The 11,966-nt window shown below is 41.1% G+C and overlaps 1 protein-coding gene across 1 annotated transcript in view; it reads right to left on the bottom strand.

The window, feature by feature from the left end:
- LOC135114958 (peroxidasin homolog) overlaps window positions 1-11,966 on the bottom strand; it is a 48,834-nt gene that overhangs the window by 3,079 nt on the left and 33,789 nt on the right. The window contains exons 10-18 of the mRNA XM_064031279.1: window positions 11,796-11,923; window positions 10,213-10,323; window positions 8,902-9,034; window positions 8,621-8,748; window positions 7,951-8,060; window positions 7,389-7,481; window positions 6,247-6,416; window positions 5,797-5,905; window positions 3,999-4,113 (exon numbers count right to left, since the gene is read on the bottom strand). Coding sequence (XP_063887349.1) covers window positions 3,999-4,113; window positions 5,797-5,905; window positions 6,247-6,416; window positions 7,389-7,481; window positions 7,951-8,060; window positions 8,621-8,748; window positions 8,902-9,034; window positions 10,213-10,323; window positions 11,796-11,923 — 1,097 coding nt within the window. The remainder of the gene's footprint in view (window positions 1-3,998; window positions 4,114-5,796; window positions 5,906-6,246; window positions 6,417-7,388; window positions 7,482-7,950; window positions 8,061-8,620; window positions 8,749-8,901; window positions 9,035-10,212; window positions 10,324-11,795; window positions 11,924-11,966) is intronic.

The following is an 11,966-nucleotide window of genomic DNA, read 5'->3' as shown; positions in this document are numbered from 1 at the left end:
GATAAATTTTCGTATGATGTAACTGGAGGTTTCTTATTTTCAAATTAAAATGTTTTGCTATATCTACACCAAGCCCGACATGAAGATCTATGATGGAATAATATCACTGTGATTTATCTGTCTTGCACTCACCACTGCAAACACCACAACAAGAACAGAAGAAAATAATGGGCTTCACCCCAAGGACAGAGAAGATCGTGTCATCAAAAACACAATGAACACTGACACTGGTAACCTGCTTAATACTGGTCATTGTTGCTATGGGCATAAGTGGGGAGTAGAGATACACTTGAGATGACAATAAGTCAATTCATCCCAGCCCAATTTTTATTGCTGATTGGCCTTGAGTAAAACAGTCTCCCCGAGCAGCGTGTGCTGCCATGACACAAGATCAGCATTCGCTGACTGTATTTCTTTTGCTACTGAACTGAATGGAAAATAATGCACAACATGACAGTCACTTGGACCACAGGCTGAAGATATCATTACTGAGGAGATACATAATAGAATCAAGACTTGGATGATCCAACCACATCTCCCAGGATACACGTATACTAGGTGACTGCACCTTGAGTAATGGACACAAAACTTCATCAGATCAGCTGATCAACAGGGCTTGGTACTTTCTGCTCTTCCTTCTTTGTTTTTGATGCAAAAAAGTTATTGTCCCTACAACTGTCGGATCCACTAAAACTCCTCCTCAGCAAAAGGAAGGATGCTCCTTCATCATATAAACAAAATCCTAATGAAACTCCAACAACAAAAATACAAGCCACCCATGATTCCAAGCCTTCATGAATCTACAACTCCTCCACATAGAGCTATTCATCCAAGTGTGCCAAGTTCTGCAGTCATCGCAGGAAACAAATTCAGTTGGATTGCTAGATGGCAATCCAACCACCCATGAACTTAAATAATTCCACAACAGAGGTGGAAGACCACTATCAATCAAATGACATGCAAATGAATAGGCAACACTATCTACCACACTGCTTGTCAGCCCTGAAGTTCCAATATGCCACTTGCACCAACAAACTTGCCTTCACATTGATCTCAAAACACTGATGCTTCTTCAACAGTTAAATAAGGGAGCACCCTTTTCAAGAGAACTTCCTCTATTATTACTATTTTTACTTACTGTATTAATATGATTCCATGAAAATACCAACATATCACAGTGATATGAACACTTCCAACTTTGTGATTTCACCTTTTGTTAATTTTAACTTTCAACACAATTACCATTCTTCTGTCCAATGATTAAATAACATGTATTGCTCAAAATAAGAGAAAATGGCAAGAGAAGTAATACTTTTAGTGTGGAAAGGCTGACAAATGGGCTAAGCAGGAGACAGACTGAAGAGAGTCAGACAAATCAGAAATGAGGTTATAAGAGGGATGAGGTTACAAAAGTAGCTTAGGATCCAGTTACAAGCAGGGAATAAATCCATCGCTCCAATCAAAAATAGGGTTTGAAGAGAATATAATCCAATCCCCACCTCTTTGCCATGTCTCATCATATAGAGATAAACAGGGGAGGAGATCCCAATTTTCTTATCTTACTCCTTACACAGTATGGAGACACTACCTCAACCTTGTGCAGGATATTTTAACAACCAACCAGACTGACTACACCACAGAGACTACAGTACTCATCAAATAGACTTGATGCCCTTGCCAAGCTACTCAGGTGAAATTTGCTCACTGCATTTTTTCAAATCAACATGTCACAATTTCAGCACCTGCATGACATCATGCCATCTTGAGGCTCCTACTCCCAGCTGATCCTAGTGTGCAGTCACCCCTGGGCATCAGCCAAAGTTGCTTTCTTTGTGTGTGTTTATTTGCTGTGTTTGTGTATTTATTTATTTTTATTTTTTACTGTAGTCATGGCTGGGTAGGTCACATGTAATAATCCAAATAATTGTTATCAAACTGGCCCCAAAACCAAGGAAATAACTGAGTTGGTTGGTGTAGTGAAGTCAGCAGTGTGGTGCTAGTGCACCAACAAACTGCCTTGGCTTTGTGACCAGCTTCTTTCAAAGGAATTATCTAGGCATGTCAGTGTGCTTTTGATGGAGGGCATACAAAGTATAGGGTAACATGAAAACAGCCTTCGTGGAAGAGTAAGCAGCCTTGGAGCAACTGTGGAGCAACATAAATGACTGGAGGCAGAAGCCTCGAGGTGGCGTGATATCACACAGGTGCAGGAACTCTCTCTCATATTACCCTAAAAAAATAGTTAACAAAATTCATCATAATGTATTAGTGCTTTGACAAAAGTAAAGAATATTCTGTTGAGTACTGAACAACATGGTGGATGGTGGGATCACCACATCATTTTTATACTAGTAAAATGTAAGCTACAATGCATTTACAATTTTATCATGAAGCAAGAATGCTGCTGCACTGCACTCCTTCCATCCTCTCTCTTATTTCTGGCAACATCTTTCTCACATTCTCCCTCTCCCTTTTCCATCCATACTTTCTCTTCTATATCCCATTAAGTCCACACCACACCTGTCGGCTGGAATTTGTTCATTCATTCTAAGTTCATTCCTTCTAGAGAAGAGATCTCTTTAGTTCATAATCATTCTTCCTCACTTCCCTGTTATATAGAAACTCAGAACAGTGCAAAACACAATTGCAAGATGGATGGAAACATGAAGCATCCCAGTGCCCTATACACAGTGCCTATTAGCACCACAACTTTAATTTTTTCAACTTCCACAAGCAAGGTAATAACTCTTACTTTTCAACACTTTGCATAGAAAATTTGACAATGACTGCAATGAAACTGAGACTAACATATTAAATTTCAAGACCATTTTTACTTGGTGTAAATAAGTTGTTTTTGTTATATTAAATATCCCTTGAGAGAGAGAGAGAGAGAGAGAGAGAGAGAGAATTATAGTTGCCAAATGTGTGGCCTGAATGTAATGAAATTTTACATGTAAACAAACCCATAATACATTTTGCAATAAAGATGATCAGCACCACCAGAAGTCACTAAAGTTACAGTCAGAAGGGCTGAAGGTTGCATCATCATGCTACAGCAACCTAACCCCCAATATTACATCTAAAACTTTGCATGAAGTATGTACACTTCAAGAATGACTATCACTATTAATACTATATAGTAATATAGTGATCTCCATTATCCAGCACACTGTATCCAAGAATTGGCCTAATAATGTCAAAAGCTGGATAATGTATTATTACTCCCTCGAGCTAGTCCCATGATGCTATCATAATTTTCATTATGACAGCAGTAAGTACAAGTAATAATGATGAAAATAATAATGGCTAGAATAATAAGTATAGCTAACGGTATTAAAAAACATTAAGGTTACTTAAGACATGGTACTGTGCTACAGTGCTATAATAGGTTAGGATAGGTCAAATATGCATGCCATTAATTGGTGGGAAGAAGTATGGTGAATCCTGTGCCAAAGTGTGTGCAGGAATTTTCATCAATAATGGATAATGTTTTAATACAGCTGAAATGCTGGTGCTGGATACCATTGGATGGATAGTTGAATGATGGATAATTAAGAGGTTCATACATGAAAATAAAAATTCATAATATTTACTGGTATTCAACATTGTTAGTTGTATATATTATCAATAGTGTTACGTATTCCTAAAATGTAACACATGCAGTTTTGGACATAAAAGTTGAAGGATTGGTTGCCAAAGTACAATGATGCAGCCTTCAATCCCTGTGATGATGACTGTGGTTACTTCTGGTGGTCATCTCGGCGACATTAGTGAGTGGATGGTTTATTATGAACAGGTTTAATGTAATCATACATCTGATTGAACTCCTTAAGTTCTTTATACAGTTATTTAATTAGTTTTTTCAAACATCAGACCTGATAGAGAACTGAGTTATAAATGCTGCTTCAATGAAGGGCCATTGTGATGTAGTAAAAAAGATTATAGTTATAATAATGATAAAGACTTAGTATCTCTATGGGGTGTTTGGATGAGCTCACCTTGATCTCAGTGGCTGGGGGGTACGGTAAAGGAGCAGGGCCTATAGGAGCTTCGATCCATGGCGTCAGGTCTATGTGGGGAATGAGGGCACTCTTGCAAGACATCCGGGGGTTCCTGGGAGAAAAAGGGGAAAGGGATGGGGTTTAGCTGGTACGCACAATAATACGATTATGACCTTATTGTATTGTGCATATGAAATTGTGTACACATTTGGAGCTCTGGAGCTGTAGTGTGGTGACAAGTGTTTGGAGCACTGATTAACCCTTATATTCTCTGGCTAGTGTGTCTTCTACACATTTCCATGGCCATTTGGTTTGTATGCATAAATACACTAGAACAGATCTCAGAGGAGCTGTTGGTTTTTATCAAGGATACCTGCTGATCTACAACTAGTAAGCTACATGTGAAAGAAATGGGGAGACAGTAGAATCAGCCTTTTTCCCCTCCCACCTCTCCCTCCAGGAAGTGCTGACATGAAACAGAAAGAAACATGGAAATTTTATAGTAAAGAACTAGTGATATTAGAATATAATATACCACACTACCATGAGTGCTGATGCATCTTTGAGGAAGAATGTAGTTTCCATAAAAAAGTATGTATAGCTGCTACATTTCTCACTATATGATAATGATGTTAAGGATGTGATTTTATTGAAGGGTTAAGACTGCAAAGACATGAACCAGGACAAATGAGGAGATTATTATAAGTTAACAATTATTGGTAGTCTATCATCCATAAAAGCTAGTGGGCAAGTTTTTTAGGACTGCCCAGCTTAATTAAATGAAGAGTGAGGTCTCCTTTAATCAACGGACAACACTTAAATTAATGCTTGTTGAAGTTTTTTGTGTAATCACCAGCTTTATGAGGGAAATGGGTCATGGCGAAGGCTTATGGCCCATCATTACATGAATGGAACAATCTCAATATTTACAAAAAATGTGCATGCAACAAAATGTGACACTACACATGAAACACTCCCTAAGGACTGATCATTTACAACCATATTCAAGCAAAGACCAATCAGAAAATAAAAGTATAAGAACATAAGAAATAAGGGAAGCTGCAAGAAGCGACCAGGCTTACATGTGGCAGTCCCTGTATGAAATATACCTACCTATTTCCATCTATTATCCCCATCCATAAACCTGTCTTATCTTCTCTTAAAGCTCTCTAATGTCCTAGCACTAACAACATGATTACTCAGTCTGTTCCACTCATCTACCACTCTATTTGAGAACCAATTTTTTCCTATCTCCTTCCTAAACCTAAAGCTTGAACATGTTATTTCTTGTTCTACCCTGGTTGCTGATCCTAAGAATTTTGCTTACGTCCCCCTTGTTATAACCCTTATACCACTTAAAGACTTCTATCAGGTCCCCTTCTTAACCTATGTCTCTCTAAAGAATGTAATTTTAACAACTTCAATCTCGCCTCGTAAGGAATACTCCTCATCCCCTGTATCCTTTCAGTCATTCTCCTCTGTACTGATTCTAATAGACCTATATCTTTCCTGTAATGTGGGGACCAGAACTACACAGTGTAGTCCTGGTATATTTTAGCTATGGACTGTTCAGAACAATTTTTTGAGTGTCGGCAAAACCATCCAGCTCCTAATACTGCCAGCTTTGTTGACTCCCACTGTAGACAGGCAAATTAACATTATTTTCATCATTATTATCTATTAATGGGAACAGCATTTTATAATATTCCTTCATTTAATAGTTTGTGAATTGAAATCTGAATCAGAGTAATAATGTAGCAAACCAACAGTGGTTCTAGGTGTGACCTCTACTCACAGGCGGGGGTCCTGCAGCACCATGGGGTACAGCTGGATGTTCTTCACATGGTCGCTGTTATCACAGATGATCCTTGCAAGGCTGGCCTGCTTGATGGATGCCAGTTGTTCTGTGGATCATTAAATTATTCATCTACCTATATACCAGGCCAGCAATCCTCACACATGGTGGGCCAGACAAAGCACCACACTTGTAAAGACACCATTCACCAACTTAAGAATGGTCTCACTTTATTCACAGCAAAAGAAAAAACAATGGGCAATTCCTTGAAAAAGAGCAGATCAAGGGGAACAGAAAGTTCTCAATACAAAACCCAAAGTAACAAATGCCAAAATAACTGACAAGTGCAAAACCTGAGAAAATTAGAAACTATTGAGAGAGAAGGAGAGCAAAAAAATCTGTCAGTGGATATGACACAAAACTCATATGACATAATGCACTTCAACTTACTAGGAGTGAAGGAGGAAGGCTGGTCAGGAAGCTCATACCAATAGCGGTCACCTCTCCTGATTCGCTGCATCTGGGTGGCAATGATGCAGGAGAAGACAGGCCCCAGCATGGAGCCTGGGAGGGGTCGCTCTGACACCCCAGCACTCCACAGGTCCATGTCATCCACTGATCTGAGAGAGAGAGAGAGAGAGAGAGAGAGAGAGAGAGAGAGAGAGAGAGAGAGAGAGAGAGAGAGAGAGAGAGAGAGAGAGAGAGAGAGAGAGAGAGAGAGAGAGAGAGAGAGAGAGAGAGAGAGAGAGAGAGAGAGAGAGAGAGAGAGAGAGAGAGAGAGAGAGAGAGAGAGAGAGAGAGAGAGAGAGAGAGAGAGAGAGAGAGAGAGAGAGAGAGAGAGAGAGAGAGAGAGAGAGAGAGAGAGAGAGAGAGAGAGAGAGAGAGAGAGAGAGAGAGAGAGAGAGAGAGAGAGAGAGAGAGAGAGAGAGAGAGAGAGAGAGAGAGAGAGAGAGAGAGAGAGAGAGAGAGAGAGAGAGAGAGAGAGAGAGAGAGAGAGAGAGAGAGAGAGAGAGAGAGAGAGAGAGAGAGAGAGAGAGAGAGAGAGAGAGAGAGAGAGAGAGAGAGAGAGAGAGAGAGAGAGAGAGAGAGAGAGAGAGAGAGAGAGAGAGAGAGAGAGAGAGAGAGAGAGAGAGAGAGAGAGAGAGAGAGAGAGAGAGAGAGAGAGAGAGAGAGAGAGAGAGAGAGAGAGAGAGAGAGAGAGAGAGAGAGAGAGAGAGAGAGAGAGAGAGAGAGAGAGAGAGAGAGAGAGAGAGAGAGAGAGAGAGAGAGAGAGAGAGAGAGAGAGAGAGAGAGAGAGAGAGAGAGAGAGAGAGAGAGAGAGAGAGAGAGAGAGAGAGAGAGAGAGAGAGAGAGAGAGAGAGAGAGAGAGAGAGAGAGAGAGAGAGAGAGAGAGAGAGAGAGAGAGAGAGAGAGAGAGAGAGAGAGAGAGAGAGAGAGAGAGAGAGAGAGAGAGAGAGAGAGAGAGAGAGAGAGAGAGAGAGAGAGAGAGAGAGGATGATCAGTAAATTTCTCACTATTATCCTGCATTCATATTTCAGATCCAATGTTGCCTTTGAAAACTTATACCAACACTGAGGTGTGGCTGAACTTACTTGTAGATCTCCGAGTACATTAAAGCAGTGTAGTTGGTCATGTGGTGGGCGAGGTCATGGAAGGAAATGTGGGGATCCAGGCCACAGAACTTTCTGTTGAGCAATGGGAGGGTAACGGTATGTGAGTTGACAGGCATACTGATGGACATTGAGATTAATATTACTTATGTCCTTATGAGATGAAGGTAGTAGGTCTATACAATATGCTTTATCCTACAGGAAAACAAAGCCATTAAACAGTATAAAAAGAATATGCAGGAAAATTTGGTAAGAATGTGAGAGAGAGAGAGAGAGAGAGAGAGAGAGAGAGAGAGAGAGAGAGAGAGAGAGAGAGAGAGAGAGAGAGAGAGAGAGAGAGAGAGAGAGAGAGAGAGAGAGAGAGAGAGAGAGAGAGAGTTTATGCATTTATGCACATTAATTTCTCAAGCACAAGAGAAGGAGACCTGGGGCTAAAAATAAACTAAGGAGAAAAAGGACCTACTAATTACCTCTCAAAAAAAGTTGAAGGAAGAAACTAAATTAGTGCTGCTACATCATCACTCCAAGGGGTAACTTCACTTACCTATAGGCACCATATCCAGGGAGGCCAAAGTCTCTCCCTCGCTGCATATTGAAGGCCACCAGGTCAAGTCCAAACCTTTCGTGTGCCTCCTCAAACAGGTGATTGGTGACCTTTGGGTTAACATTCATCAGTATGTGCACTAAATATATTCAATGTACATTTATATCTCCAAACTGTACGTTAGTAAAGGGCAAGAGTTGCTTCTCATATTTTTGTACAAGATATCCTCTTAAACAGATTTGTGGATAGCTACTGAAAGAACAGAGGGAAAGGACAGGCTGCAGTGGCAAGCCATGAGGTGTGCTGCTGATGTGGTTGTGACTTCTTGATTCTTAAGACAAACACACAAGTGCATTAGTGATCTCAATTCATATTTTCTTTAGTCAGCTATCATTAGTCCAGTGATATGAGGGATTACTGGACCATTTATCATGGCACAAAGGCTCAGGCCATCTTGACACATGCATTATGCCCCACATCTCTTCGCTGGTCTGTGGACACATGCTATAGCATGAGTGGAGGAAAGATAAAATAACCTCAGCTTCAACCATGATTTGAACCCAGGTTCTTTTTGCTGTAAGCTTAGCTTGTTAACCCCTACATAATTATAAAGAAAATGGCAGCAATGTGTTTACTGTGAGGAACTGAGGGCAAGGCCACAAGTGCTTACCTCCTGTGTAATGCCATCATCCATGGTCTGACAAGGCTGGTTGGCCATGCCCATGATGTACTCATCCATCACACCAGGTCTGAACATGTCATACGGCTGACGAATCAAGTCATGCAGTCGCTTAGAGGCTGATGAGGGAACAGAACAGACTTGGATGTAAGAACTGACAATGTGTGGATTCATCTGCAAGGCTCACATCATATTGAATGCTCACTCTGACTTTAAGCTGAGAATGAATTGAATTCTTTCTAAATAAATATATGACATTTCATTAATCTTACCTATGTACTTGTGAGAGGGACTCCAGCGCTCCACAGAGGATGGCAGAAGAGAGTGGCCAAAGCGAAATGCTGCTGCAGAGAAAGAGGCTGATATGCCAGGGTTCACTTTAGGGTCGTAGCCTTTCCAGTATCCCTGAAGAATGCAAGTGTCCAGTAATTAAGAAGCAGGCTTAGAAGTGGAACATCAGTGAAGGAATAAAAATGGAAAGATTGCATTGGTTTTGCCATGAATGGGGAAAAATGACTTTTAGGAATTTTAATATTTTGAAGTGAAGTAATACCACCAGGAAATATGTAGCAAATCTTGACAAAGTGCTAGAAGGCACTTGATTAGCTGCCATTTGGGGAACTTGAACTTGAAATAACAATAACAATGGTGATAAGCAAGCATCAGGGGAAATCCAAATCATTCAATGGAAACAGTTTTAGCCAATATTTGCCTTAGATTTACTAAACACAATTAGTTAGAGTATACTACTCATTCTGTTACAGTCCACTAACAAGAGGTAATTCATTTTTTCATTGCCCTGCAGTTCCTTTAAAGTCATTCACAACACCCATGTCTGGATGACTTTTTACAATCTTAATCTTCCATATTCCAAGTTATGACCCTTTTGTCCTGATCTCATATACTACAGACCTAACAATAATAGCCTTAGTGGGACAGTTATTGGCTTGGAGTCAGAAACCTCACAGTTCATTTACTTTAACCAATGTAAGGTCCTGTTTAGAGAAGACCTTTTTAATGCAGCACCTACCATGAATGGAAGTTGTATGTGTGAAATGTTTTTAAATGTGTGATTGAACAAACAATGTGCTCTGTAAAGATTTCAGTACCAGCATGGATGTGCACCACCTGAGTGCACAAATTCAACTCTAGAACTGTGAAAGCCATATGCAAAGGCTCTTTTCATTGACTGCTATGAAAAGTTACCTAGCTAGTGAAGCTTCATATCACCACAGAAACACAGCTCCTGGTACATGTGTCTGCCTTCATGCAAATATTTGCGTTTTAGACTGGTGAGTAAATCTTTGATTGCGCATTTGGACCAGCGTTCGAGGAAAACAAGCTGTGTGTGTTGCCAAGCCTAAACACTGCCATTGTGCTTGTTAATATACATCCATATACATTATGAAATGCAATGAAATGCGTATTGATGCAACTTTATGAATGAGTCTTCTGTGCCACACCAAAAGTATAGTTGCAAGATTTGGCATTCACGAGCAAATCAATTCATACATGATAAGTTACTTGCTAATGTTGGGGAAGAATGGGTGTGTTAGTGTTCTTCAGGTCATAAATCCACTCACGTCTGATAAGAGGAGGCCATAGTGGTCCATCACCTCTTTGCCCAGCAGCTGCGGCAGGAACTCATTGAAGGTGATGTGCTGGATCTCAGCCACCACGATTCTTCTCGCCTCCTGCAGGGGGTAGGAAAGGGAGGCATTAGCATTGGGAGAGTGTAATTATAAACGTAAGGCCAGATGTAATCATAACTAACACACACACACACACACACACACACACACACACACACACACCAAAAACAACTGTCAGTGTGAAAGAGTAAGCACCGAGCCCTGATCCCTTGCTGGGTGGCCACGCCACACACAACACACCTTCACCACTCCATCACCCAGTGGCCAAGGTGGGTCGTGACGGGCCACCTGCCTCTCGTTGCCTCACGTCCTCCACGAGGGAAGTTATGGCACACACACACACACACACATACACACACACACACCAGTCACATCGCCATCCTGACCAATCACACCCGTCACTCAAATGTCTTCCAAGAACAGATATGACCAGTTTGAGACTGAACGGCAATTGAGAAGAGGCACCTGTTATGACTAATAGCTCTCTTCCCTCTTTTACTTTCACTAAAGTAAGTTTCAAAAAGGTGAACTTGTGGTCTTCCATCACCTGGCCGCCGCCATATTTGTTTTCCTCCACGGTGAAATCAGTGTTCTCATTTTCTTAGTTTTATATTGTATTCACCGCGAACTTTTTTGCTTCATAAGTTACTTCATTACATCTTTTCATAAATATATATATATATATATATATATATATATATATATATATATATATATATATATATATATATATATATATATATATATATATATATATATATTTTTTTTTTTTTTTCTACAACACGTTAATATACATATTCTAATAAATGTGAAATTCATGGACTCGTTTGGGTGTATAACCTGAATATTTGTCATAATATCAGTAAGTATATTTCCCTCAAAGATATGTAACCATATATAAAACTTGAACCAAATATAACTTTAGGAACCTTAATGCTGCATTAGAAATACAACGTAAAGCCAGAATAATATCCCTGAATGGGGCTACCAGTAATGAGATTTAGTCATCACAAAACAGTCTAGGCCCCAGCCACACATCTGGGTTTCATGGTGCAATTGTGTATTGTTCAGGTATGCAAAACTCTGCAGCCTCCTTGGATACTGAGCAGTGTGACCTCGGCCTTGAACCAAACTCGGGGACACAGCAAGTGACTCCAGTCCACGCGTGTGGTGAACCGCTCGGCTGACTGACGACAGGGAGACAGGCAAGGTGTTCTGGAACTGTACCTTGCTGCTCTCCTTGTGGACAGGGCACACTTGGCCCATTTTCAGCTGCAAGGCCACGTGGAACCTTGCAGGCAGCTGTGCATTCTGGCAGGTAGCAGTGCCAGCTCTGCACCACAGCGCACCAGCAGGCTGCGGCAAACGATGTCTGATCCCACAGCCTTGCCAGTGGTTTTACTATTGTCGTCGGATGGTTGTTCCCACACACACACACACACACACATACACACAAACACACCGTTATGCGCCACCATCAAAGACAAGGCTATCCCGGCCAGTCCGCCACTCACCTGGTAGAGCCGCTCGTCGTCCCAGTGTGGGTTGAGGTGAGCCAGCACCTCGGCGAGGCGGTTGTGCTCCCTCATCATGAGCGTATGAATCACAGCCAGGACCAGCTGCTCGTTCACGCGGATCTCACCTTGGGGAAGCAAACAGTGAGCCTTTAATGCTGGCAATGTCTG

This window comes from Scylla paramamosain, chromosome 2 (assembly GCF_035594125.1).
Source record: "Scylla paramamosain isolate STU-SP2022 chromosome 2, ASM3559412v1, whole genome shotgun sequence".
Lineage (NCBI taxonomy): Eukaryota > Metazoa > Arthropoda > Malacostraca > Decapoda > Portunidae > Scylla > Scylla paramamosain.
The sequence above is the reverse complement of the archived record's forward strand: the minus strand, read 5'-3'. Positions and strand labels throughout refer to the sequence as shown.